The following is a 27,558-nucleotide window of genomic DNA, read 5'->3' on the forward strand; positions in this document are numbered from 1 at the left end:
TTGGTTTCCAGAGAATACTAAAGTGTTACTTTTAATGGAACTGATACAGTCAATAAAGCTGGCTTTGCATCGATGAAGGGCCGGGAGACGATCCTCCAGTTACTTGATGTGGTGGTGAAACTGGATCACCGATTTCTCCTGCTCGGTGGTCTCGATGGATCCGCGGCGCAGCTGGCGAATTTCATTGATGGCGTCCACTCCGGTGATCTTCCTCGTCCTGACCAGGAAACACGCCAACATGGTGCCGGTCCGACCGAACCCGTGCAAACAATGGACTCCCACCGCCTGGAACAAACACACACCAATGTTACACAATGGAAGGAGAGGAGAGTCATAGAGGAAGGAGAGGAGAGTTATGGAGGAAGGAGAGGAGTCCTACAGCAGCGCAGAGTATTTCAGGAGAGGAGTTATAGAGGAAGGAGCGGAGTCCTCCAGCAGCGCAGAGTATTTCAGGAGAGGAGAGTTATAGAGGAAGGAGCGGAGTCCTCCAGCAGTGCAGAGTATTTCAGGAGAAGAGAGTTATAGAGGAAGGAGCGGAGTCCTCCAGCAGAGCAGAGTATTTCAGGAGAGGAGTTATAGAGGAAGGAGCGGAGTCCTCCAGCAGTGCAGAATATTTCAGGAGAGGAGTTATAGAGGAAGGAGCGGAGTCCTCCGGCAGTGCAGAGTATTTCAGGAGAGGAGTTATAGAGGAAGGAGCGGAGTCCTCCGGCAGCGCAGAGTATTTCAGGAGAGGAGAGTTATAGAGGAAGGAGCGGAGTCCTCCGGCAGTGCAGAGTATTTCAGGAGAGGAGAGTTATAGAGGAAGGAGCGGAGTCCTCCGGCAGTGCAGAGTATTTCAGGAGAGGAGAGTTATAGAGGAAGGAGCGGAGTCCTCCAGCAGCGCAGAGTATTTCAGGAGAGGAGAGTTGTAGAGGAAGGAGCGGAGTCCTCCAGCAAGCGCAGAGTATTTCAGGAGAGGAGAGTTATAGAGGAAGGAGAGTTATAGAGGAAGGAGCGGAGTCCTCCAGCACTGCAGAGTATTTCCGGAGAGGAGAGTTATAGAGGAAGGAGCGGAGTCCTCCAGCAGCGCAGAGTATTTCAGGAGAGGAGAGTTTTAGAGGAAGGAGCGGAGTCCTCCAGCAGCGCAGAGTATTCAGGAGAGGAGAGTTATAGAGGAAGGAGAGTTATAGAGGAAGGAGCGGAGTCCTCCAGCACTGCAGAGTATTTCAGGAGAGAAGAGTTTTAGAGGAAGGAGATGAGTCCTCTGGCAGTGCAGAGTATTTCAGGAGAGGAGAGTTATAGAGGAAGGAGATGAGTCCTCTGGCAGTGCAGAGTATTTCAGGAGAGGAGTTATAGAGGAAGGAGCGGAGTCCTCCAGCAGTGCAGAGTATTTCAGGAGAGGAGAGTTATAGAGGAAGGAGCGGAGTCCTCCAGCAGCGCAGAGTATTTCAGGAGAGGAGAGTTATAGAGGAAGGAGCGGAGTCCTCCAGCAGCGCAGAGTATTTCAGGAGAGGAGAGTTATAGAGGAAGGAGAGTTATAGAGGAAGGAGAGGAGTCCTCCAGCACTGCAGAGTATTTCAGGAGAGAAGAGTTTTAGAATAAGGAGATGAGTCCTCCGGCAGTGCAGAGTATTTCAGGAGAGGAGAGTTATAGAGGAAGGAGAGGAGTCCTCCAGCAGTGCAGAGTATTTCAAAAGAGGAGTTATAGAGGAAGGAGCCGAGTCCTCCAGCAGTGCAGAGTATTTCAGGAGAGGAGAGTTATAGAGGAAGGAGCGGAGTCCTCCAGCAGTGCAGAGTATTTCAGGAGAGGAGAGTTATAGAGGAAGGAGCGGAGTCCTCCAGCAGAGCAGAGTATTTCAGGAGAGGAAAGTTATAGAGGAAGGAGAGGAGTCCTCCAGCAGTGCAGAGTATTTCAGGAGAGGAGAGTTATAGAGGAAGGAGAGGAGTCCTCCAGCAGTGCAGAGTATTTCAGGAGAGGAGAGTTATAGAGGAAGGAGCGGAGTCCTCCAGCAGAGCAGAGTATTTCAGGAGAGGAGAGTTATAGAGGAAGGAGCGGAGTCCTCCAGCAGTGCAGAGTATTTCAGGAGAGGAGAGTTATAGAGGAAGGAGTGGAGTCCTCCAGCAGTGCAGAGTATTTCAGGAAAGGAGAGTTATAGAGGAAGGAGCGGAGTCCTCCAGCAGTGCAGAGTATTTCAGGAGAGGAGTTATAGAGGAAGGAGTGGAGTCCTCCAGCAGTGCAGAGTATTTCAGGAGAGGAGAGTTATAGAGGAAGGAGCGGAGTCCTCCAGCAGTGCAGAGTATTTCAGGAGAGGAGTTATAGAGGAAGGAGCGGAGTCCTCCAGCAGCGCAGAGTATTTCAGGAGAGGAGTTATAGAGGAAGGAGCGGAGTCCTCCAGCAGTGCAGAGTATTTCAGGAGAGGAGTTATAGAGGAAGGAGCGGAGTCCTCCAGCAGTGCAGAGTATTTCAGGAGAGGAGTTATAGAGGAAGGAGCGGAGTCCTCCAGCAGCGCAGAGTATTTCAGGACAGGAGAGTTATAGAGGAAGGAGCGGAGTCCTCCAGCAGTGCAGAGTATTTCAGGAGAGGAGTTATAGAGGAAGGAGCGGAGTCCTCCAGCAGTGCAGAGTATTTCAGGAGAGGAGAGTTATAGAGGAAGGAGCGGAGTCCTCCAGCAGTGCAGAGAATTTCAGGACAGGAGTTATAGAGGAAGGAGTGGAGTCCTCCAGCAGTGCAGAGTATTTCAGGAGAGGAGAGTTATAGAGGAAGGAGCGGAGTCCTCCAGCAGTGCAGAGTATTTCAGGAGAGGAGTTATAGAGGAAGGAGCGGAGTCCTCCAGCAGTGCAGAGTATTTCAGGAGAGGAGAGTTATAGAGGAAGGAGCGGAGTCCTCCAGCAGCGCAGAGTATTTCAGGAGAGGAGTTATAGAGGAAGGAGCGGAGTCCTCCAGCAGTGCAGAGTATTTCAGGAGAGGAGAGTTTTAGAGGAAGGAGCAGAGTCCTCCGGCAGTGCAGAGTATTTCAGGAGAGGAGAGTTATAGAGGAAGGAGCGGAGTCCTCCAGCAGAGCAGAGTATTTCAGGAGAGGAGAGTTATAGAGGAAGGAGCGGAGTCCTCCAGCAGTGCAGAATATTTCAGGAGAGGAGTTATAGAGGAAGGAGCGGAGTCCTCCAGCAGTGCAGAATATTTCAGGAGAGGAGAGTTATAGAGGAAGGAGAGGAGTCCTCCAGCAGCGCAGAGTATTTCAGGAGAGGAGAGTTATAGAGGAAGGAGCGGAGTCCTCCAGCAGCGCAGAGTATTTCAGGAGAGGAGAGTTATAGAGGAAGGAGCGGAGTCCTCCAGCAGTGCAGAGTATTTCAGGAGAGGAGTTATAGAGGAAGGAGCGGAGTCCTCCAGCAGAGCAGAGTATTTCAGGAGAGGAGTTATAGAGGAAGGAGCGGAGTCCTCCAGCAATGCAGAGTATTTCAGGAGAGGAGTTATAGAGGAAGGAGCGGAGTCCTCCAGCAGTGCAGAGTATTTCAGGAGAGGAGAGTTATAGAGGAAGGTGCGGAGTCCTCCAGCAGCGCAGAGTATTTCAGGAGAGGAGAGTTATAGAGGAAGGAGCGGAGTCCTCCAGCAGTGCAGAGTATTTCAGGAGAGGAGAGTTATAGAGGAAGGAGCGGAGTCCTCCAGCAGTGCAGAGTATTTCAAAAGAGGAGTTATAGAGGAAGGAGCGGAGTCCTCCAGCAGCGCAGAGTATTTCAGGAGAGGAGAGTTACAGAGGAAGGAGCGGAGTCCTCCAGCAGTGCAGAGTATTTCAGGAGAGGAAAGTTATAGAGGAAGGAGCGGAGTCCTCCAGCAGTGCAGAGTATTTCAGGAGAGGAGTTATAGAGGAAGGAGCGGAGTCCTCCAGCAATGCAGAGTATTTCAGGAGAGGAGAGTTATAGAGGAAGGAGCGGAGTCCTCCAGCAGTGCAGAGTATTTCAGGAGAGGAGTTATAGAGGAAGGAGCGGAGTCCTCCAGCAGAGCAGAGTATTTCAGGAGAGGAGTTATAGAGGAAGGAGCGGAGTCCTCCAGCAGTGCAGAGTATTTCAGGAGAGGAGTTATAGAGGAAGGAGCGGAGTCCTCCAGCAGTGCAGAGTATTTCAGGAGAGGAGAGTTATAGAGGAAGGAGCGGAGTCCTCCAGCAGTGCAGAGTATTTCAGGAGAGGAGTTATAGAGGAAGGAGCGGAGTCCTCCAGCAGCGCAGAGTATTTCAGGAGAGGAGAGTTATAGAGGAAGGAGCGGAGTCCTCCAGCAGTGCAGAGTATTTCAGGAGAGGAGTTATAGAGGAAGGAGCGGAGTCCTCCAGCAGAGCAGAGTATTTCAGGAGAGGAGTTATAGAGGAAGGAGAGGAGTCCTCCAGCAGTGCAGAGTATTTCAGGAGAGGAGAGTTATAGAGGAAGGAGAGGAGTCCTCCAGCAGTGCAGAGTATTTCAGGAGGAGAGTTATAGAGGAAGGAGCGGAGTCCTCCAGCAGTGCAGAGTATTTCAGGAGAGGAGAGTTATAGAGGAAGGAGCGGAGTCCTCCAGCAGTGCAGAGTATTTCAGGAGAGGAGAGTTATAGAGGAAGGAGCGGAGTCCTCCAGCAGTGCAGAGTATTTCAGGAGAGGAGAGTTATAGAGGAAGGAGCGGAGTCCTCCAGCAGCGCAGAGTATTTCAGGAGAGGAGAGTTATAGAGGAAGGAGCGGAGTCCTCCAGCAGTGCAGAGTATTTCAGGAGAGGAGTTATAGAGGAAGGAGCAGAGTCCTCCAGCAGAGCAGAGTATTTCAGGAGAGGAAAGTTATAGAGGAAGGAGAGGAGTCCTCCAGCAGTGCAGAGTATTTCAGGAGAGGAGAGTTATAGAGGAAGGAGCGGAGTCCTCCAGCAGTGCAGAGTATTTCAGGAGAGGAGTTATAGAGGAAGGAGCGGAGTCCTCCAGCAGTGCAGAGTATTTCAGGAAAGGAGTTATAGAGGAAGGAGCGGAGTCCTCCAGCAGAGCAGAGTATTCCAGGAGAGGAGAGTTATAGAGGAAGGAGCGGAGTCCTCCAGCAGTGCAGAGTATTTCAGGAGAGGAGAGTTATAGAGGAAGGAGCGGAGTCCTCCAGCAGTGCAGAGTATTTCAGGAGAGGAGTTATAGAGGAAGGAGCGGAGTCCTCCAGCAGCGCAGAGTATTTCAGGAGAGGAGAGTTATAGAGGAAGGAGCGGAGTCCTCCAGCAGTGCAGAGTATTTCAGGAGAGGAGTTATAGAGGAAGGAGCGGAGTCCTCCAGCAGAGCAGAGTATTTCAGGAGAGGAGTTATAGAGGAAGGAGAGGAGTCCTCCAGCAGTGCAGAGTATTTCAGGAGAGGAGAGTTATAGAGGAAGGAGAGGAGTCCTCCAGCAGTGCAGAGTATTTCAGGAGGAGAGTTATAGAGGAAGGAGCGGAGTCCTCCAGCAGTGCAGAGTATTTCAGGAGAGGAGAGTTATAGAGGAAGGAGCGGAGTCCTCCAGCAGCGCAGAGTATTTCAAAAGAGGAGTTATAGAGGAAGGAGCCGAGTCCTCCAGCAGTGCAGAGTATTTCAGGAGAGGAGAGTTATAGAGGAAGGAGCGGAGTCCTCCAGCAGTGCAGAGTATTTCAGGAGAGGAGAGTTATAGAGGAAGGAGCGGAGTCCTCCAGCAGAGCAGAGTATTTCAGGAGAGGAGAGTTATAGAGGAAGGAGCGGAGTCCTCCAGCAGCGCAGAGTATTTCAGGAGAGGAGAGTTATAGAGGAAGGAGCGGAGTCCTCCAGCAGTGCAGAGTATTTCAGGAGAGGAGTTATAGAGGAAGGAGCAGAGTCCTCCAGCAGAGCAGAGTATTTCAGGAGAGGAAAGTTATAGAGGAAGGAGAGGAGTCCTCCAGCAGTGCAGAGTATTTCAGGAGAGGAGAGTTATAGAGGAAGGAGCGGAGTCCTCCAGCAGTGCAGAGTATTTCAGGAGAGGAGTTATAGAGGAAGGAGCGGAGTCCTCCAGCAGCGCAGAGTATTTCAGGAGAGGAGTTATAGAGGAAGGAGCGGAGTCCTCCAGCAGTGCAGAGTATTTCAGGAGAGGAGTTATAGAGGAAGGAGCGGAGTCCTCCAGCAGCGCAGAGTATTTCAGGAGAGGAGAGTTATAGAGGAAGGAGCGGAGTCCTCCAGCAGTGCAGAGTATTTCAGGAGAGGAGAGTTATAGAGGAAGGAGCGGAGTCCTCCAGCAGTGCAGAGAATTTCAAGACAGGAGTTATAGAGGAAGGAGCGGAGTCCTCCAGCAGCGCAGAGTATTTCAGGAGAGGAGTTATAGAGGAAGGAGCGGAGTCCTCCAGCAGTGCAGAGTATTTCAGGAGAGGAGTTATAGAGGAAGGAGCGGAGTCCTCCAGCAGCGCAGAGTATTTCAGGAGAGGAGAGTTATAGAGGAAGGAGCGGAGTCCTCCAGCAGTGCAGAATATTTCAGGAGAGGAGTTATAGAGGAAGGAGCGGAGTCCTCCAGCAGCGCAGAATATTTCAGGAGAGGAGAGTTATAGAGGAAGGAGCGGAGTCCTCCAGCAGAGCAGAGTATTTCAGGAGAGGAGAGTTATAGAGGAAGGAGCGGAGTCCTCCAGCAGCGCAGAGTATTTCAGGAGAGGAGAGTTATAGAGGAAGGAGCGGAGTCCTCCAGCAGTGCAGAATATTTCAGGAGAGGAGAGTTATAGAGGAAGGAGCGGAGTCCTCCAGCAGCGCAGAGTATTTCAGGAGAGGAGAGTTATAGAGGAAGGAGCGGAGTCCTCCAGCAGCGCAGAGTATTTCAGGAGAGGAGAGTTATAGAGGAAGGAGCGGAGTCCTCCAGCAGCGCAGAGTATTTCAGGAGAGGAGAGTTATAGAGGAAGGAGCGGAGTCCTCCAGCAGAGCAGAGTATTTCAGGAGAGGAGAGTTATAGAGGAAGGAGCGGAGTCCTCCAGCAGAGCAGAGTATTTCAGGAGAGGAGTTATAGAGGAAGGAGCGGAGTCCTCCAGCAGTGCAGAGTATTTCAGGAGAGGAGAGTTATAGAGGAAGGTGCGGAGTCCTCCAGCAGCGCAGAGTATTTCAGGAGAGGAGAGTTATAGAGGAAGGAGCGGAGTCCTCCAGCAGTGCAGAGTATTTCAGGAGAGGAGAGTTATAGAGGAAGGAGCGGAGTCCTCCAGCAGCGCAGAGTATTTCAGGAGAGGAGAGTTATAGAGGAAGGAGTGGAGTCCTCCAGCAGTGCAGAGTATTTCAGGAGAGGAGTTATAGAGGAAGGAGCGGAGTCCTCCAGCAGAGCAGAGAATTTCAGGAGAGGAGTTATAGAGGAAGGAGCGGAGTCCTCCAGCAGCGCAGAGTATTTCAGGAGAGGAGAGTTATAGAGGAAGGATCGGAGTCCTCCAGCAGCGCAGAGTATTTCAGGAGAGGAGTTGTAGAGGAAGGGGCGGAGTCCTCCAGCAGTGCAGAGTATTTCAGGAGAGGAGAGTTATAGAGGAAGGAGCGGAGTCCTCCAGCAGTGCAGAGTATTTCAGGAGAGGAGAGTTATAGAGGAAGGAGCGGAGTCCTCCGGCAGCGCAGAGTATTTCAGGAGAGGAGAGTTATAGAGGAAGGAGCGGAGTCCTCCAGCAGCGCAGAGTATTTCAGGAGAGGAGTTATAGAGGAAGGAGCGGAGTCCTCCAGCAGTGCAGAGTATTTCAGGAGAGGAGAGTTATAGAGGAAGGAGAGGAGTCCTCCAGCAGTGCAGAGTATTTCAAAAGAGGAGTTATAGAGGAAGGAGCGGAGTCCTCCAGCAGCGCAGAGTATTTCAGGAGAGGAGAGTTACAGAGGAAGGAGAGGAGTCCTCCAGCAGAGCAGAGTATTTCAGGAGGAGAGTTATAGAGGAAGGAGCGGAGTCCTCCAGCAGCGCAGAGTATTTCAGGAGGAGAGTTATAGAGGAAGGAGCGGAGTCCTCCAGCAGTGCAGAGTATTTCAGGAGAGGAGAGTTATAGAGGAAGGAGCGGAGTCCTCCAGCAGTGCAGAGTATTTTAGGAGAGGAGAGTTATAGAGGAAGGAGCGGAGTCCTCCAGCAGTGCAGAGTATTTCAGGAGAGGAGTTATAGAGGAAGGAGCGGAGTCCTCCAGCAGTGCAGAGTATTTCAGGAGAGGAGAGTTATAGAGGAAGGAGCGGAGTCCTCCAGCAGTGCAGAGTATTTTAGGAGAGGAGAGTTATAGAGGAAGGAGTGGAGTCCTCCAGCAGAGCAGAGTATTTCAGGAGAGGAGAGTTATAGAGGAAGGAGCGGAGTCCTCCAGCAGTGCAGAGAATTTCAGGAGAGGAGTTATAGAGGAAGGAGCGGAGTCCTCCAGCAGTGCAGAGTATTTCAGGAGAGGAGAGTTATAGAGGAAGGAGCGGAGTCCTCCAGCAGTGCAGAGTATTTCAGGAGAGGAGAGTTATAGAGGAAGGAGCGGAGTCCTCCAGCAGCGCAGAGTATTTCAGGAGAGGAGAGTTATAGAGGAAGGAGCGGAGTCCTCCAGCAGTGCAGAGTATTTCAGGAGAGGAGTTATAGAGGATGGAGCGGAGTCCTCCAGCAGAGCAGAGTATTTCAGGAGAGGAGTTATAGAGGAAGGAGAGGAGTCCTCCAGCAGTGCAGAGTATTTCAGGAGAGGAGAGTTATAGAGGAAGGAGAGGAGTCCTCCAGCAGCGCAGAGTATTTCAGGAGAGGAGTTATAGAGGAAGGAGCGGAGTCCTCCAGTAGTGCAGAGTATTTCAGGAGAGGAGAGTTATAGAGGAAGGAGCGGAGTCCTTCGGCAGCGCAGAGTATTTCAGGAGAGGAGTTATAGAGGAAGGAGCGGAGTCCTCCAGCAGTGCAGAGAATTTCAGGACAGGAGTTATAGAGGAAGGGGCGGAGTCCTCCGGCAGCGCAGAGTATTTCAGGAGAGGAGTTATAGAGGAAAGAGCGGAGTCCTCCAGCAGTGCAGAGTATTTCAGGAGAGGAGTTATAGAGGAAGGAGCGGAGTCCTCCGGCAGTGCAGAGTATTTCAGGAGAGGAGTTATAGAGGAAGGAGCGGAGTCCTCCAGCAGTGCAGAATATTTCAGGAGAGGAGAGTTATAGAGGAAGGAGCGGAGTCCTCCAGCAGAGCAGAGTATTTCAGGAGAGGAGAGTTATAGAGGAAGGAGTGGAGTCCTCCAGCAGAGCAGAGTATTTCAGGAGAGGAGAGTTATAGAGGAAGGAGCAGAGTCCTCCAGCAGCGCAGAGTATTTCAGGAGAGGAGAGTTATAGAGGAAGGAGCGGAGTCCTCCAGCAGAGCAGAGTATTTCAGGAGAGGAGTTATAGAGGAAGGAGCGGAGTCCTCCAGCAGCGCAGAGTATTTCAGGAGAGGAGAGTTATAGAGGAAGGAGCGGAGTCCTCCAGCAGCGCAGAGTATTTCAGGAGAGGAGTTATAGAGGAAGGAGCGGAGTCCTCCAGCAGCGCAGAGTATTTCAGGAGAGGAGAGTTATAGAGGAAGGAGCGGAGTCCTCCAGCAGCGCAGAGTATTTCAGGAGAGGAGTTATAGAGGAAGGAGCGGAGTCCTCCAGCAGCGCAGAGTATTTCAGGAGAGGAGAGTTATAGAGGAAGGAGCGGAGTCCTCCAGCAGTGCAGAGTATTTCAGGAGAGGAGTTATAGAGGAAGGATCGGAGTCCTCCAGCAGTGCAGAGTATTTCAGGAGAGGAGTTATAGAGGAAGGAGCGGAGTCCTCCAGCAGCGCAGAGTATTTCAGGAGAGGAGTTATAGAGGAAGGAGCGGAGTCCTCCAGCAGCGCAGAGTATTTCAGGAGAGGAGTTAAAGAGGAAGGAGCGGAGTCCTCCAGCAGCGCAGAGTATTTCAGGAGAGGAGAGTTATAGAGGAAGGAGCGGAGTCCTCCAGCAGAGCAGAGTATTTCAGGAGAGGAGAGTTATAGAGGAAGGAGCGGAGTCCTCCAGCAGTGCAGAGTATTTCAGGAGAGGAGTTATAGAGGAAGGAGCGGAGTCCTCCAGCAGGGCAGAGTATTCAGGAGAGAGTTATAGAGGAAGGAGCGGAGTCCTCCAGCAGCGCAGAGTATTTCAGGAGAGGAGTTATAGAGGAAGGAGCGGAGTCCTCCAGCAGCGCAGAGTATTTCAGGAGAGGAGAGTTATAGAGGAAGGAGCGGAGTCCTCCAGCAGAGCAGAGTATTTCAGGAGAGGAGAGTTATAGAGGAAGGAGTGGAGTCCTCCAGCAGGGCAGAGTATTTCAGGAGAGGAGTTATAGAGGAAGGAGCGGAGTCCTCCAGCAGCGCAGAGTATTTCAGGAGAGGAGAGTTATAGAGGAAGGAGCGGAGTCCTCCAGCAGCGCAGAGTATTTCAGGAGAGGAGAGGAGAGTTATAGAGGAAGGAGCGGAGTCCTCCAGCAGCGCAGAGTATTTCAGGAGAGGAGTTATAGAGGAAGGAGCGGAGTCCTCCAGCAGAGCAGAGTATTTCAGGAGAGGAGAGTTATAGAGGAAGGAGCGGAGTCCTCCAGCAGTGCAGAGTATTTCAGGAGAGGAGAGTTATAGAGGAAAAAGCGGAGTCCTCCAGCAGAGCAGAGTATTTCAGGAGAGGAGAGCTATAGAGGAAGGAGCGGAGTCCTCCAGCAGCGCAGAGTATTTCAGGAGAGGAGAGCTATAGAGGAAGGAGCGGAGTCCTCCAGCAGCGCAGAGTATTTCAGGAGAGTTGTTATAGAGGAAGGAGCGGAGTCCTCCAGCAGCGCAGAGTATTTCAGGAGAGGAGTTATAGAGGAAGGAGCGGAGTCCTCCAGCAGAGCAGAGTATTTCAGGAGAGGAGTTATAGAGGAAGGAGCGGAGTCCTCCAGCAGCGCAGAGTATTTCAGGAGAGGAGAGTTATAGAGGAAGGAGCGGAGTCCTCCAGCAGTGCAGAGTATTTCAGGAGAGGAGTTATAGAGGAAGGAGAGGAGTCCTCCAGCAGCGCAGAGTATTTCAGGAAAGGAGAGTTATAGAGGAAGGAGCGGAGTCCTCCAGCAGCGCAGAGTATTTCAGGAGAGGAGAGTTATAGAGGAAGGAGCGGAGTCCTCCAGCAGTGCAGAGTAATTCAGGAGAGGAGTTATAGAGGAAGGAGAGGAGTCCTCCAGCAGCGCAGAGTATTTCAGGAAAGGAGAGTTATAGAGGAAGGAGCGGAGTCCTCCAGCAGCGCAGAGTATTTCAGGAGAGGAGAGTTATAGAGGAAGGAGCGGAGTCCTCCAGCAGCGCAGAGTATTTCAGGAGAGGGAGAGTTATAGAGGAAGGAGCGGAGTCCTCTTGCAGAGCAGAGTATTTCAGGAGAGGAGAGCTATAGAGGAAAGGAGCGGAGTCCTCCAGCAGCGCAGAGTATTTCAGGAGAGGAGAGCTATAGAGGAAGGAGCGGAGTCCTCCAGCAGCGCAGAGTATTTCAGGAGAGGAGAGTTATAGAGGAAGGAGCGGAGTCCTCCAGCAGCGCAGAGTATTTCAGGAGAGGAGAGTTATAGAGGAAGGAGCGGAGTCCTCCAGCAGCGCAGAGTATTTCAGGAGAGGAGAGTTATAGAGGAAGGAGCGGAGTCCTCCAGCAGAGCAGAGTATTTCAGGAGAGGAGTTATAGAGGAAGGAGCGGAGTCCTCCAGCAGCGCAGAGTATTTCAGGAGAGGAGAGCTATAGAGGAAGGAGCGGAGTCCTCCAGCAGCGCAGAGTATTTCAGGAGAGGAGAGTTATAGAGGAAGGAGCCGAGTCCTCCAGCAGCGCAGAGTATTTCAGGAGAGGAGTTATAGAGGAAGGAGCGGAGTCCTCCAGCAGCGCAGAGTATTTCAGGAGAGGAGAGTTATAGAGGAAGGAGCGGAGTCCTCCAGCAGCGCAGAGTATTTCAGGAGAGGAGTTATAGAGGAAGGAGCGGAGTCCTCCAGCAGCGCAGAGTATTTCAGGAGAGGAGAGTTACAGAGGAAGGAGCGGAGTCCTCCAGCAGTGCAGAGTATTTCAGGAGAGGAGTTATAGAGGAAGGAGCGGAGTCCTCCAGCAGAGCAGAGTATTTCAGGAGAGGAGTTATAGAGGAAGGAGCGGAGTCCTCCAGCAGTGCAGAGTATTTCAGGAGAGGAGTTATAGAGGAAGGAGCGGAGTCCTCCAGCAGAGCAGAGTATTCCAGGAGAGGAGAGTTATAGAGGAAGGAGCGGAGTCCTCCAGCAGTGCAGAGTATTTCAGGAGAGGAGAGTTATAGAGGAAGGAGCGGAGTCCTCCAGCAGTGCAGAGTATTTCAGGAGAGGAGTTATAGAGGAAGGAGCGGAGTCCTCCAGCAGCGCAGAGTATTTCAGGAGAGGAGAGTTATAGAGGAAGGAGCGGAGTCCTCCAGCAGTGCAGAGTATTTCAGGAGAGGAGTTATAGAGGAAGGAGCGGAGTCCTCCAGCAGAGCCAGAGTATTTCAGGAGAGGAGTTATAGAGGAAGGAGAGGAGTCCTCCAGCAGTGCAGAGTATTTCAGGAGAGGAGAGTTATAGAGGAAGGAGAGGAGTCCTCCAGCAGTGCAGAGTATTTCAGGAGGAGAGTTATAGAGGAAGGAGCGGAGTCCTCCAGCAGTGCAGAGTATTTCAGGAGAGGAGAGTTATAGAGGAAGGAGAGGAGTCCTCCAGCAGTGCAGAGTATTTCAAAAGAGGAGAGTTATAGAGGAAGGAGCCGAGTCCTCCAGCAGTGCAGAGTATTTCAGGAGAGGAGAGTTATAGAGGAAGGAGCGGAGTCCTCCAGCAGTGCAGAGTATTCAGGAGAGGAGAGTTATAGAGGAAGGAGCGGAGTCCTCCAGCAGAGCAGAGTATTTCAGGAGAGGAGAGTTATAGAGGAAGGAGCGGAGTCCTCCAGCAGCGCAGAGTATTTCAGGAGAGGAGAGTTATAGAGGAAGGAGCGGAGTCCTCCAGCAGTGCAGAGTATTTCAGGAGAGGAGTTATAGAGGAAGGAGCAGAGTCCTCCAGCAGAGCAGAGTATTTCAGGAGAGGAAAGTTATAGAGGAAGGAGAGGAGTCCTCCAGCAGTGCAGAGTATTTCAGGAGAGGAGAGTTATAGAGGAAGGAGCGGAGTCCTCCAGCAGTGCAGAGTATTTCAGGAGAGGAGTTATAGAGGAAGGAGCGGAGTCCTCCAGCAGTGCAGAGTATTTCAGGAGAGGAGAGTTATAGAGGAAGGAGTGGAGTCCTCCAGCAGTGCAGAGTATTTCAGGAAAGGAGAGTTATAGAGGAAGGAGCGGAGTCCTCCAGCAGCGCAGAGTATTTCAGGAGAGGAGTTATAGAGGAAGGAGCGGAGTCCTCCAGCAGTGCAGAGTATTTCAGGAGAGGAGTTATAGAGGAAGGAGCGGAGTCCTCCAGCAGTGCAGAGTATTTCAGGAGAGGAGTTATAGAGGAAGGAGCGGAGTCCTCCAGCAGCGCAGAGTATTTCAGGAGAGGAGAGTTATAGAGGAAGGAGCGGAGTCCTCCAGCAGTGCAGAGTATTTCAGGAGAGGAGAGTTATAGAGGAAGGAGCGGAGTCCTCCAGCAGTGCAGAGTATTTCAGGAGAGGAGAGTTATAGAGGAAGGAGCGGAGTCCTCCAGCAGTGCAGAGTATTTCAGGAGAGGAATTATAGAGGAAGGAGCGGAGGTCCTCCAGCAGCGCAGAGTATTTCAGGAGAGGAGTTATAGAGGAAGGAGCGGAGTCCTCCAGCAGTGCAGAGTATTTCAGGAGAGGAGTTAAAGAGGAAGGAGCGGAGTCCTCCAGCAGTGCAGAGTATTTCAGGAGAGGAATTATAGAGGAAGGAGCGGAGTCCTCCAGCAGCGCAGAGTATTTCAGGAGAGGAGTTATAGAGGAAGGAGCGGAGTCCTCCAGCAGCGCAGAGTATTTCAGGAGAGGAGTTAAAGAGGAAGGAGCGGAGTCCTCCAGCAGCGCAGAGAATTTCAGGAGAGGAGAGTTATAGAGGAAGGAGCGGAGTCCTCCAGCAGCGCAGAGTATTTCAGGAGAGGAGAGTTATAGAGGAAGGAGCGGAGTCCTCCAGCAGTGCAGAGTATTTCAGGAGAGGAGTTATAGAGGAAGGAGCGGAGTCCTCCAGCAGGGCAGAGTATTTCAGGAGAGGAGTTATAGAGGAAGGAGCGGAGTCCTCCAGCAGCGCAGAGTATTTCAGGAGAGGAGTTATAGAGGAAGGAGCGGAGTCCTCCAGCAGCGCAGAGTATTTCAGGAGAGGAGAGTTATAGAGGAAGGAGCGGAGTCCTCCAGCAGAGCAGAGTATTTCAGGAGAGGAGAGTTATAGAGGAAGGAGTGGAGTCCTCCAGCAGGGCAGAGTATTTCAGGAGAGGAGTTATAGAGGAAGGAGCGGAGTCCTCCAGCAGCGCAGAGTATTTCAGGAGAGGAGAGTTATAGAGGAAGGAGCGGAGTCCTCCAGCAGCGCAGAGTATTTCAGGAGAGGAGAGGAGAGTTATAGAGGAAGGAGCGGAGTCCTCCAGCAGCGCAGAGTATTTCAGGAGAGGAGTTATAGAGGAAGGAGCGGAGTCCTCCAGCAGAGCAGAGTATTTCAGGAGAGGAGAGTTATAGAGGAAGGAGCGGAGTCCTCCAGCAGTGCAGAGTATTTCAGGAGAGGAGAGTTATAGAGGAAGGAGCGGAGTCCTCCAGCAGTGCAGAGTATTTCAGGAGAGGAGAGTTATAGAGGAAAAAGCGGAGTCCTCCAGCAGAGCAGAGTATTTCAGGAGAGGAGAGCTATAGAGGAAGGAGCGGAGTCCTCCAGCAGCGCAGAGTATTTCAGGAGAGGAGAGCTATAGAGGAAGGAGCGGGAGTCCTCCAGCAGCGCAGAAGTATTTCAGGAGAGTTGTTATAGAGGAAGGAGCGGAGTCCTCCAGCAGCGCAGAGTATTTCAGGAGAGGAGTTATAGAGGAAGGAGCGGAGTCCTCCAGCAGAGCAGAGTATTTCAGGAGAGGAGTTATAGAGGAAGGAGAGGAGTCCTCCAGCAGCGCAGAGTATTTCAGGAAAGGAGAGTTATAGAGGAAGGAGCGGAGTCCTCCAGCAGCGCAGAGTATTTCAGGAGAGGAGAGTTATAGAGGAAGGAGCGGAGTCCTCCAGCAGTGCAGAGTATTTCAGGAGAGGAGTTATAGAGGAAGGAGAGGAGTCCTCCAGCAGCGCAGAGTATTTCAGGAAAGGAGAGTTATAGAGGAAGGAGCGGAGTCCTCCAGCAGCGCAGAGTATTTCAGGAGAGGAGAGTTATAGAGGAAGGAGCGGAGTCCTCCAGCAGCGCAGAGTATTTCAGGAGAGGAGAGTTATAGAGGAAGGAGCGGAGTCCTCTTGCAGAGCAGAGTATTTCAGGAGAGGAGAGCTATAGAGGAAGGAGCGGAGTCCTCCAGCAGCGCAGAGTATTTCAGGAGAGGAGAGCTATAGAGGAAGGAGCGGAGTCCTCCAGCAGCGCAGAGTATTTCAGGAGAGGAGAGCTATAGAGGAAGGAGCGGAGTCCTCCAGCAGCGCAGAGTATTTCAGGAGAGGAGAGTTATAGAGGAAGGAGCGGAGTCCTCCAGCAGCGCAGAGTATTTCAGGAGAGGAGAGTTATAGAGGAAGGAGCGGAGTCCTCCAGCAGCGCAGAGTATTTCAGGAGAGGAGAGTTATAGAGGAAGGAGCGGAGTCCTCCAGCAGAGCAGAGTATTTCAGGAGAGGAGTTATAGAGGAAGGAGCGGAGTCCTCCAGCAGCGCAGAGTATTTCAGGAGAGGAGAGCTATAGAGGAAGGAGCGGAGTCCTCCAGCAGCGCAGAGTATTTCAGGAGAGGAGAGTTATAGAGGAAGGAGCCGAGTCCTCCAGCAGCGCAGAGTATTTCAGGAGAGGAGTTATAGAGGAAGGAGCGGAGTCCTCCAGCAGCGCAGAGTATTTCAGGAGAGGAGAGTTATAGAGGAAGGAGCGGAGTCCTCCAGCAGCGCAGAGTATTTCAGGAGAGGAGTTATAGAGGAAGGAGCGGAGTCCTCCAGCAGCGCAGAATATTTCAGGAGAGGAGAGTTACAGAGGAAGGAGCGGAGTCCTCCAGCAGTGCAGAGTATTTCAGGAGAGGAGTTATAGAGGAAGGAGCGGAGTCCTTCAGCAGTGCAGAGTATTTCAGGAGAGGAGTTATAGAGGAAGGAGCGGAGTCCTCCAGCAGTGCAGAGTATTTCAGGAGAGGAGAGTTATAGAGGAAGGAGCGGAGTCCTCCAGCAGTGCAGAGTATTTCAGGAGAGGAGTTATAGAGGAAGGAGCGGAGTCCTCCAGCAGAGCAGAGTATTTCAGGAGAGGAGTTATAGAGGAAGGAGCGGAGTCCTCCAGCAGTGCAGAGTATTTCAGGAGAGGAGTTATAGAGGAAGGAGCGGAGTCCTCCAGCAGAGCAGAGTATTCCAGGAGAGGAGAGTTATAGAGGAAGGAGCGGAGTCCTCCAGCAGTGCAGAGTATTTCAGGAGAGGAGAGTTATAGAGGAAGGAGCGGAGTCCTCCAGCAGTGCAGAGTATTTCAGGAGAGGAGTTATAGAGGAAGGAGCGGAGTCCTCCAGCAGTGCAGAGTATTTCAAAAGAGGAGAGTTATAGAGGAAGGAGCCGAGTCCTCCAGCAGTGCAGAGTATTTCAGGAGAGGAGAGTTATAGAGGAAGGAGCGGAGTCCTCCAGCAGTGCAGAGTATTTCAGGAGAGGAGAGTTATAGAGGAAGGAGCGGAGTCCTCCAGCAGAGCAGAGTATTTCAGGAGAGGAGAGTTATAGAGGAAGGAGCGGAGTCCTCCAGCAGCGCAGAGTATTTCAGGAGAGGAGAGTTATAGAGGAAGGAGCGGAGTCCTCCAGCAGTGCAGAGTATTTCAGGAGAGGAGTTATAGAGGAAGGAGCAGAGTCCTCCAGCAGAGCAGAGTATTTCAGGAGAGGAAAGTTATAGAGGAAGGAGAGGAGTCCTCCAGCAGTGCAGAGTATTTCAGGAGAGGAGAGTTATAGAGGAAGGAGCGGAGTCCTCCAGCAGTGCAGAGTATTTCAGGAGAGGAGTTATAGAGGAAGGAGCGGAGTCCTCCAGCAGCGCAGAGTATTTCAGGAGAGGAGTTATAGAGGAAGGAGCGGAGTCCTCCAGCAGTGCAGAGTATTTCAGGAGAGGAGAGTTATAGAGGAAGGAGTGGAGTCCTCCAGCAGTGCAGAGTATTTCAGGAAAGGAGAGTTATAGAGGAAGGAGCGGAGTCCTCCAGCAGTGCAGAGTATTTCAGGAGAGGAGTTATAGAGGAAGGAGTGGAGTCCTCCAGCAGTGCAGAGTATTTCAGGAGAGGAGAGTTATAGAGGAAGGAGCGGAGTCCTCCAGCAGTGCAGAGTATTTCAGGAGAGGAGTTATAGAGGAAGGAGCGGAGTCCTCCAGCAGCGCAGAGTATTTCAGGAGAGGAGTTATAGAGGAAGGAGCGGAGTCCTCCAGCAGTGCAGAGTATTTCAGGAGAGGAGTTATAGAGGAAGGAGCGGAGTCCTCCAGCAGTGCAGAGTATTTCAGGAGAGGAGAGTTTTAGAGGAAGGAGCAGAGTCCTCCGGCAGTGCAGAGTATTTCAGGAGAGGAGAGTTATAGAGGAAGGAGCGGAGTCCTCCAGCAGAGCAGAGTATTTCAGGAGAGGAGAGTTATAGAGGAAGGAGCGGAGTCCTCCAGCAGTGCAGAATATTTCAGGAGAGGAGTTATAGAGGAAGGAGCGGAGTCCTCCAGCAGCGCAGAATATTTCAGGAGAGGAGAGTTATAGAGGAAGGAGCGGAGTCCTCCAGCAGAGCAGAGTATTTCAGGAGAGGAGAGTTATAGAGGAAGGAGCGGAGTCCTCCAGCAGCGCAGAGTATTTCAGGAGAGGAGAGTTATAGAGGAAGGAGCGGAGTCCTCCAGCAGTGCAGAATATTTCAGGAGAGGAGAGTTATAGAGGAAGGAGCGGAGTCCTCCAGCAGCGCAGAGTATTTCAGGAGAGGAGAGTTATAGAGGAAGGAGCGGAGTCCTCCAGCAGCGCAGAGTATTTCAGGAGAGGAGAGTTATAGAGGAAGGAGCGGAGTCCTCCAGCAGCGCAGAGTATTTCAGGAGAGGAGAGTTATAGAGGAAGGAGCGGAGTCCTCCAGCAGAGCAGAGTATTTCAGGAGAGGAGAGTTATAGAGGAAGGAGCGGAGTCCTCCAGCAGAGCAGAGTATTTCAGGAGAGGAGTTATAGAGGAAGGAGCGGAGTCCTCCAGCAGTGCAGAGTATTTCAGGAGAGGAGAGTTATAGAGGAAGGTGCGGAGTCCTCCAGCAGCGCAGAGTATTTCAGGAGAGGAGAGTTATAGAGGAAGGAGCGGAGTCCTCCAGCAGTGCAGAGTATTTCAGGAGAGGAGAGTTATAGAGGAAGGAGCGGAGTCCTCCAGCAGCGCAGAGTATTTCAGGAGAGGAGAGTTATAGAGGAAGGAGTGGAGTCCTCCAGCAGTGCAGAGTATTTCAGGAGAGGAGTTATAGAGGAAGGAGCGGAGTCCTCCAGCAGCGCAGAGTATTTCAGGAGAGGAGAGTTATAGAGGAAGGATCGGAGTCCTCCAGCAGCGCAGAGTATTTCAGGAGAGGAGTTGTAGAGGAAGGGGCGGAGTCCTCCAGCAGTGCAGAGTATTTCAGGAGAGGAGAGTTATAGAGGAAGGAGCGGAGTCCTCCAGCAGTGCAGAGTATTTCAGGAGAGGAGAGTTATAGAGGAAGGAGCGGAGTCCTCCGGCAGCGCAGAGTATTTCAGGAGAGGAGTTATAGAGGAAGGAGCGGAGTCCTCCGGCAGTGCAGAGTATTTCAGGAGAGGAGAGTTATAGAGGAAGGAGCGGAGTCCTCCAGCAGTGCAGAGTATTTCAGGAGAGGAGAGTTATAGAGGAAGGAGTGGAGTCCTCCAGCAGCGCAGAGTATTTCAGGAGAGGAGAGTTATAGAGGAAGGAGCGGAGTCCTCCAGCAGCGCAGAGTATTTCAGGAGAGGAGAGTTATAGAGGAAGGATCGGAGTCCTCCAGCAGCGCAGAGTATTTCAGGAGAGGAGTTGTAGAGGAAGGGGCGGAGTCCTCCAGCAGTGCAGAGTATTTCAGGAGAGGAGAGTTATAGAGGAAGGAGCGGAGTCCTCCAGCAGTGCAGAGTATTTCAGGAGAGGAGAGTTATAGAGGAAGGAGCGGAGTCCTCCGGCAGCGCAGAGTATTTCAGGAGAGGAGAGTTATAGAGGAAGGAGCGGAGTCCTCCAGCAGCGCAGAGTATTTCAGGAGAGGAGTTATAGAGGAAGGAGCGGAGTCCTCCAGCAGTGCAGAGTATTTCAGGAGAGGAGAGTTATAGAGGAAGGAGAGGAGTCCTCCAGCAGTGCAGAGTATTTCAAAAGAGGAGTTATAGAGGAAGGAGCGGAGTCCTCCAGCAGCGCAGAGTATTTCAGGAGAGGAGAGTTACAGAGGAAGGAGAGGAGTCCTCCAGCAGTGCAGAGTATTTCAGGAGAGGAGTTATAGAGGAAGGAGCGGAGTCCTCCAGCAGTGCAGAGTATTTCAGGAGAGGAAAGTTATAGAGGAAGGAGCGGAGTCCTCCAGCAGTGCAGAGTATTTCAGGAGAGGAGTTATAGAGGAAGGAGCGGAGTCCCCCAGCAGTGCAGAGTATTTCAGGAGAGGAGAGTTATAGAGGAAGGAGCGGAGTCCTCCAGCAGTGCAGAGTATTTCAGGAGAGGAGTTATAGAGGAAGGAGCGGAGTCCTCCAGCAGAGCAGAGTATTTCAGGAGAGGAGTTATAGAGGAAGGAGAGGAGTCCTCCAGCAGTGCAGAGTATTTCAGGAGAGGAGAGTTATAGAGGAAGGAGAGGAGTCCTCCAGCAGTGCAGAGTATTTCAGGAGGAGAGTTATAGAGGAAGGAGCGGAGTCCTCCAGCAGCGCAGAGTATTTCAGGAGAGGAGTTATAGAGGAAGGAGCGGAGTCCTCCAGCAGTGCAGAGTATTTCAGGAGAGGAGAGTTATAGAGGAAGGAGCGGAGTCCTCCAGCAGTGCAGAGTATTTTAGGAGAGGAGAGTTATAGAGGAAGGAGTGGAGTCCTCCAGCAGAGCAGAGTATTTCAGGAGAGGAGAGTTATAGAGGAAGGAGCGGAGTCCTCCAGCAGTGCAGAGTATTTCAGGAGAGGAGTTATAGAGGAAGGAGCGGAGTCCTCCAGCAGTGCAGAGTATTTCAGGAGAGGAGAGTTATAGAGGAAGGAGCGGAGTCCTCCAGCAGTGCAGAGTATTTCAGGAGAGGAGAGTTATAGAGGAAGGAGCGGAGTCCTCCAGCAGTGCAGAGTATTTCAGGAGAGGAGTTATAGAGGAAGGAGCGGAGTCCTCCAGCAGCGCAGAGTATTTCAGGAGAGGAGTTATAGAGGAAGGAGAGGAGTCCTCCAGCAGTGCAGAGTATTTCAGGAGAGGAGAGTTATAGAGGAAGGAGAGGAGTCCTCCAGCAGTGCAGAGTATTTCAGGAGGAGAGTTATAGAGGAAGGAGCGGAGTCCTCCAGCAGTGCAGAGTATTTCAGGAGAGGAGAGTTATAGAGGAAGGAGAGGAGTCCTCCAGCAGTGCAGAGTATTTCAGGAGAGGAGTTATAGAGGAAGGAGCGGAGTCCTCCAGCAGCGCAGAGTATTTCAGGAGAGGAGAGTTATAGAGGAAGGAGCGGAGTCCTCCAGCAGTGCAGAGTATTTCAGGAGAGGAGTTATAGAGGAAGGAGCGGAGTCCTCCAGCAGTGCAGAGTATTTCAGGAGAGGAGAGTTATAGAGGAAGGAGCGGAGTCCTCCAGCAGTGCAGGGTATTTTAGGAGAGGAGAGTTATAGAGGAAGGAGTGGAGTCCTCCAGCAGAGCAGAGTATTTCAGGAGAGGAGAGTTATAGAGGAAGGAGCGGAGTCCTCCAGCAGTGCAGAGTATTTCAGGAAAGGAGAGTTATAGAGGAAGGAGCGGAGTCCTCCAGCAGTGCAGAGTATTTCAGGAGAGGAGTTATAGAGGAAGGAGCGGAGTCCTCCAGCAGCGCAGAGTATTTCAGGAGAGGAGTTATAGAGGAAGGAGCGGAGTCCTCCAGTAGTGCAGAGTATTTCAGGAGAGGAGAGTTATAGAGGAAGGAGCGGAGTCCTTCGGCAGCGCAGAGTATTTCAGGAGAGGAGTTATAGAGGAAGGAGCGGAGTCCTCCAGCAGTGCAGAGTATTTCAGGAGAGGAGTTATAGAGGAAGGAGCGGAGTCCTCCAGCAGCGCAGAGTATTTCAGGAGAGGAGTTATAGAGGAAGGAGCGGAGTCCTCCAGTAGTGCAGAGTATTTCAGGAGAGGAGAGTTATAGAGGAAGGAGCGGAGTCCTCCAGCAGAGCAGAGTATTTCAGGAGAGGAGAGTTATAGAGGAAGGAGCGGAGTCCTCCAGCAGTGCAGAGTATTTCAGTAGAGGAGAGTTATAGAGGAAGGAGCGGAGTCCTCCAGCAGTGCAGAGAATTTCAGGACAGGAGTTATAGAGGAAGGGGCGGAGTCCTCCAGCAGTGCAGAGTATTTCAGGAGAGGAGTTATAGAGGAAGGAGCGGAGTCCTCCGGCAGTGCAGAGTATTTCAGGAGAGGAGAGTTATAGAGGAAGGAGCGGAGTCCTCCGGCAGTGCAGAGTATTTCAGGAGAGGAGAGTTATAGAGGAAGGAGCGGAGTCCTCCAGCAGAGCAGAGTATTTCAGGAGAGGAGTTATAGAGGAAGGAGCGGAGTCCTCCAGCAGTGCAGAGTATTTCAGGAGAGGAGAGTTATAGAGGAAGGAGTGGAGTCCTCCAGCAGAGCAGAGTATTTCAGGAGAGGAGAGTTATAGAGGAAGGAGCAGAGTCCTCCAGCAGCGCAGAGTATTTCAGGAGAGGAGAGTTATAGAGGAAGGAGCGGAGTCCTCCAGCAGAGCAGAGTATTTCAGGAGAGGAGTTATAGAGGAAGGAGCGGAGTCCTCCAGCAGCGCAGAGTATTTCAGGAGAGGAGTTATAGAGGAAGGAGCGGAGTCCTCCAGCAGCGCAGAGTATTTCAGGAGAGGAGAGTTATAGAGGAAGGAGCGGAGTCCTCCAGCAGCGCAGAGTATTTCAGGAGAGGAGTTATAGAGGAAGGAGCGGAGTCCTCCAGCAGCGCAGAGTATTTCAGGAGAGGAGAGTTATAGAGGAAGGAGCGGAGTCCTCCAGCAGTGCAGAGTATTTCAGGAGAGGAGAGTTATAGAGGAAGGAGCGGAGTCCTCCAGCAGTGCAGAGTATTTCAGGAGAGGAGTTATAGAGGAAGGATCGGAGTCCTCCAGCAGCGCAGAGTATTTCAGGAGAGGAGAGTTATAGAGGAAGGAGCGGAGTCCTCCAGCAGAGCAGAGTATTTCAGGAGAGGAGAGTTATAGAGGAAGGAGCGGAGTCCTCCAGCAGTGCAGAGTATTTCAGGAGAGGAGTTATAGAGGAAGGAGCGGAGTCCTCCAGCAGTGCAGAGTATTTCAGGAGAGGAGAGTTATAGAGGAAGGAGCGGAGTCCTCCAGCAGCGCAGAGTATTTCAGGAGAGGAGAGTTATAGAGGAAGGAGCGGAGTCCTCCAGCAGAGCAGAGTATTTCAGGAGAGGAGAGTTATAGAGGAAGGAGCGGAGTCCTCCAGCAGTGCAGAGTATTTCAGGAGAGGAGTTATAGAGGAAGGAGCGGAGTCCTCCAGCAGGGCAGAGTATTTCAGGAGAGGAGTTATAGAGGAAGGAGCGGAGTCCTCCAGCAGCGCAGAGTATTTCAGGAGAGGAGTTATAGAGGAAGGAGCGGAGTCCTCCAGCAGCGCAGAGTATTTCAGGAGAGGAGAGTTATAGAGGAAGGAGCGGAGTCCTCCAGCAGAGCAGAGTATTTCAGGAGAGGAGAGTTATAGAGGAAGGAGTGGAGTCCTCCAGCAGGGCAGAGTATTTCAGGAGAGGAGTTATAGAGGAAGGAGCGGAGTCCTCCAGCAGCGCAGAGTATTTCAGGAGAGGAGAGTTATAGAGGAAGGAGCGGAGTCCTCCAGCAGCGCAGAGTATTTCAGGAGAGGAGAGGAGAGTTATAGAGGAAGGAGCGGAGTCCTCCAGCAGCGCAGAGTATTTCAGGAGAGGAGTTATAGAGGAAGGAGCGGAGTCCTCCAGCAGAGCAGAGTATTTCAGGAGAGGAGAGTTATAGAGGAAGGAGCGGAGTCCTCCAGCAGTGCAGAGTATTTCAGGAGAGGAGAGTTATAGAGGAAGGAGCGGAGTCCTCCAGCAGTGCAGAGTATTTCAGGAGAGGAGAGTTATAGAGGAAAAAGCGGAGTCCTCCAGCAGAGCAGAGTATTTCAGGAGAGGAGAGCTATAGAGGAAGGAGCGGAGTCCTCCAGCAGCGCAGAGTATTTCAGGAGAGGAGAGCTATAGAGGAAGGAGCGGAGTCCTCCAGCAGCGCAGAGTATTTCAGGAGAGGAGTTATAGAGGAAGGAGCGGAGTCCTCCAGCAGCGCAGAGTATTTCAGGAGAGGAGTTATAGAGGAAGGAGCGGAGTCCTCCAGCAGAGCAGAGTATTTCAGGAGAGGAGTTATAGAGGAAGGAGCGGAGTCCTCCAGCAGCGCAGAGTATTTCAGGAGAGGAGAGTTATAGAGGAAGGAGCGGAGTCCTCCAGCAGTGCAGAGTATTTCAGGAGAGGAGTTATAGAGGAAGGAGAGGAGTCCTCCAGCAGCGCAGAGTATTTCAGGAGAGGAGAGTTATAGAGGAAGGAGCGGAGTCCTCCAGCAGTGCAGAGTATTTCAGGAGAGGAGTTATAGAGGAAGGAGAGGAGTCCTCCAGCAGCGCAGAGTATTTCAGGAAAGGAGAGTTATAGAGGAAGGAGCGGAGTCCTCCAGCAGCGCAGAGTATTTCAGGAGAGGAGAGTTATAGAGGAAGGAGCGGAGTCCTCCAGCAGCGCAGAGTATTTCAGGAGAGGAGAGTTATAGAGGAAGGAGCGGAGTCCTCTTGCAGAGCAGAGTATTTCAGGAGAGGAGAGCTATAGAGGAAGGAGCGGAGTCCTCCAGCAGCGCAGAGTATTTCAGGAGAGGAGAGCTATAGAGGAAGGAGCGGAGTCCTCCAGCAGCGCAGAGTATTTCAGGAGAGGAGAGCTATAGAGGAAGGAGCGGAGTCCTCCAGCAGCGCAGAGTATTTCAGGAGAGGAGAGCTATAGAGGAAGGAGCGGAGTCCTCCAGCAGCGCAGAGTATTTCAGGAGAGGAGAGTTATAGAGGAAGGAGCGGAGTCCTCCAGCAGCGCAGAGTATTTCAGGAGAGGAGAGTTATAGAGGAAGGAGCGGAGTCCTCCAGCAGCGCAGAGTATTTCAGGAGAGGAGAGTTATAGAGGAAGGAGCGGAGTCCTCCAGCAGAGCAGAGTATTTCAGGAGAGGAGTTATAGAGGAAGGAGCGGAGTCCTCCAGCAGCGCAGAGTATTTCAGGAGAGGAGAGCTATAGAGGAAGGAGCGGAGTCCTCCAGCAGCGCAGAGTATTTCAGGAGAGGAGAGTTATAGAGGAAGGAGCCGAGTCCTCCAGCAGCGCAGAGTATTTCAGGAGAGGAGTTATAGAGGAAGGAGCGGAGTCCTCCAGCAGCGCAGAGTATTTCAGGAGAGGAGAGTTATAGAGGAAGGAGCGGAGTCCTCCAGCAGCGCAGAGTATTTCAGGAGAGGAGTTATAGAGGAAGGAGCGGAGTCCTCCAGCAGCGCAGAGTATTTCAGGAGAGGAGAGTTATAGAGGAAGGAGCGGAGTCCTCCAGCAGCGCAGAGTATTTCAGGAGAGGAGAGTTATAGGGGAAGGAGCGGAGTCCTCCAGCAGCGCAGAGTATTTCAGGAGAGGAGTTATAGAGGAAGGAGCGGAGTCCTCCAGCAGTGCAGAGTATTTCAGGAGAGGAGAGTTATAGAGGAAGGAGCGGAGTCCTCCAGCAGCGCAGAGTATTTCAGGAGAGGAGTTATAGAGGAAGGATCGGAGTCCTCCAGCAGTGCAGAGTATTTCAGGAGAGGAGTTATAGAGGAAGGAGCCGAGTCATCTCACCTCTCCCTTGGCCTTGGCATCGTCCACAATCTTGAGGAACGTCTTGATCTGCTCCAGGCTGGGTGGACAGAAGTCCATGATGCGGATGCGGTGGGCGGTGATTCCCGGGCAGGTGTCGTGGTACGGGGGTTTGCTCTCAGTCAGGGTCACCAGATGTCGGATGCCATTTTCATACAGGTACTCATAATGTGCCGGGAGACGAGGCATGGCCATGCCAGCCAGGAGTCCCGGCTCCACCCAGGAGAAGTTGTGAGGGGGCACCGGGGGCATCGCTGTGGACCTGGAAAGGAGACAAATGGAAGGAACAAGATCAATGCAAATGAAGAACATAATGGAGGACCTATCGCCTTCTACACCCTTCACTTTGAGACCTGAGGGACACAAAGATTTATCAGCATGCTGGTTACACCCACAGGACCCGGGGATCCTTTATCTGCATTCAAGAGCCTTCAATGGATGTGTATTGCTTGCTGCAGCTGGAGTGAGACTACCTGAAGCTGAGTGGTAAGTCCACAATTGGGGAATCATGAAGCTATACATCATGGTAAAGTCAGGCTCCGCCCACAACCAAATCAGCTGTATTAAGTGGACCGACCCTTTAAATAGAGCTGAGTCCTGTATTATATACTGACCACAGGACGGCGATCTACCTGACACCTCACTGAGGGTGGGGGGAGCAAAGTTCATTTCCTGTCATGTGACTCAAGGAAAAAAAACTTTCATTCAGTAAATCAAGATATAGATAGCGCAGTATACACAGCTGCCAATGTATATATAGATACTATGCTGGGAGGGGTGTAACACGACCCCCAAAACGTTCAATCCCCTCTGCTGTGCCCATTATGACGGGTTCCCACCATCCCTGTGCTGAGTTCCCGGGTCTGTACACCTGCTGTGCCCATTATGAGGGGTTCCCACCATCCCTGTGCCGAGTTCCCAGGTCTGTACACCCGCTGTGCCCATTATGAGGGGTTCCCGCCATCCCTGTGCCGAGTTCCCAGGTCTGTACATCCACTTTGCCCATTATGAGGGGTTCCCGCCATCCCTATGCCAAGTTCCCAGGTCTGTACATCCACTTTGCCCATTATGAGGGGTTCCCGCCATCCCTGTGCCGAGTTCCCAGGTCTGTACACCCGCTGTGCCCATTATGAGGGGTTCCCCCCATCCCTATGCCAAGTTCCCAGATCTGTACATCCACTTTGCCCATTATGAGGGGTTCCCGCCATCCCTGTGCTGAGTTCCCGGGTCTGTACACCCGCTGTGCCCAATATGAGGGGTTCCCGCCATCCCTGTGCTGAGTTCCCGGGTCTGTACACCCGCTGTGCTCATTATGAAGGGTTCCCGCCATCCCTGTGATGAGTTTCCGGGTCTGTACACCCGCTGTGCCCATTAGAGGGGTTCCCACCATCCCTGTGCTGAGTTCCATGTCTGTATGCCCGCTGTGCCCATTATGAGGGATTCCCACCATCCCTGTGCTGAGTTCCCGGGTCTATACGCCCGTTGTGCTCATTATGAAGGGTTCCCGCCATCCCTGTGCTGAGTTCCAGGTCTGCACACCGGCTGTGCCCATTATGAGGGGTTCCCACCATCCCTGTGCTGAGTTCCCAGGTCTGTACACCCGCTGTGCCCATTATGAGGGGTTCCCACCATCCCTGTGCCGAGTTCCCATGTCTGTACACCCGCTGTGCCCATTATGAGGGGTTGCCACCATCCCTGTGCTGAGTTCCCGGGTCTGTACACCCACCGTGCCTTTTATGAGAGGTTCCCACCATCCCTGTGCTGAGTTTCCGGGTCTGCACACCCACTGTGCCCATTATGAAGGGTTCCCGCCATCCCTGTGCTGAGTTCCCAGGTCTGTACACCCGCTGTGCCCATTATGAGGGGTTCCCACTATCCCTGTGCTGAGTTCCCGGGTCTGTACACCCGCTGTGCCCAATATGAGGGGTTCCCACCATCCTATGTCCTATGGGTAGGCTCTCCTGATGGTGTCAACCATATTGGCTGGAACCTACAAAAGGTACCATCAGGATGGGTTTTGTGTTTGGTTTGGAATGGTGAGGCAGTCCTGTCTTTGGCCCCCAATCTGGTAGATCGGTCTCTATAGCTCTGGCTGAACTACCCAGGTTATGAAAATACAGAAGATGGGGTCCAGCTTTTTGAGCGACCTTCCCCAACACCCCTTAGTCTACGATCAGTCTGATCTGGTTCCCACTTGGCTCGGCCTTCCCATAGACATTAGACGATGGTCTTCTGATCTGGGTTGGGTAGAGGTCCTCCTTCTACCATGGCCAGATGGACTCCGAATATCAGGACTCCTATGGTTTTCTTGGGCATGAAAGGATCTGTTCCCCTTTCATTGTTCCACTTTTAGGGGGCGAAGCGGCCAAGGAGACATCGTGAGGCCACCATCGGGTCATCAAGTCTACCTTGACGATGATCAGTGCTAATGGGAGGTCGGTGCAAAGTCCTAGACGTGGTCCTAATTGGAGTACAAAGCCAACAACCAGCACAGTGACACATCTGAATATTAGACCCTTTGCAGCCAATGTGTCCCATTCTGGCCCCCCTTGTTGCACCCCATGGTGGCTCTCTGACCCCCACCGTGGAAAGGGCGGCTCAGTTGACCAAACTCTCAGCCTGGATTACTACTGACCTGACTCTGCAACAATGTAGCTGCAGATCTCCTGTGATGTCACATGGCTGAGCCCAGGCACCGAGGGACAAGAACGCCCTCCGCTGTCTGCAGTAAGGGAGCGTCT

The 27,558-nt window shown here is 52.3% G+C and overlaps 1 protein-coding gene across 2 annotated transcripts; it reads right to left on the reverse strand.

The window, feature by feature from the left end:
• Positions 1–27,558, reverse strand: DUSP23 (dual specificity phosphatase 23). 2 transcript variants are annotated; one of them, XM_089659381.1, is made up of 3 exons: positions 27,453–27,558; positions 24,800–25,079; positions 1–285 (listed from the first exon to the last, which is right to left on the reverse strand). In XM_089659381.1, exons 2-3 carry the CDS (start codon positions 25,067–25,069, stop codon positions 100–102), a joined length of 456 nt encoding a protein of 151 aa, XP_089515507.1. In that variant the 5' UTR covers positions 25,070–25,079; positions 27,453–27,558; the 3' UTR covers positions 1–99. The 2 variants fall into 2 exon arrangements, with proteins under 2 accessions (XP_089515507.1, XP_089515508.1); XM_089659382.1 differs by lacking the exon at positions 27,453–27,558 and adding an exon at positions 25,432–25,455.

The sequence above is a fragment of the Staurois parvus genome, unplaced genomic scaffold, assembly GCF_062004578.1.
Source record: "Staurois parvus isolate SC_StPar_1 unplaced genomic scaffold, SC_StPar_1.0 ptg001150l, whole genome shotgun sequence".
Classification (NCBI taxonomy): domain Eukaryota; kingdom Metazoa; phylum Chordata; class Amphibia; order Anura; family Ranidae; genus Staurois; species Staurois parvus.

Coding starts and splice junctions, on each gene's coding strand:
- DUSP23 (XM_089659381.1), bottom strand. CDS start 25,069: ATGCCCCCGGTGCCCCCTCACAACTTCTCCTGGGTGGAGCCGGGACTC. Junction 286..24,799: donor ATGCCAAGGCCAAGGGAGAG/GTGAGATGACTC, acceptor TGTTTGTTCCAG/GCGGTGGGAGTCCATTGTTT.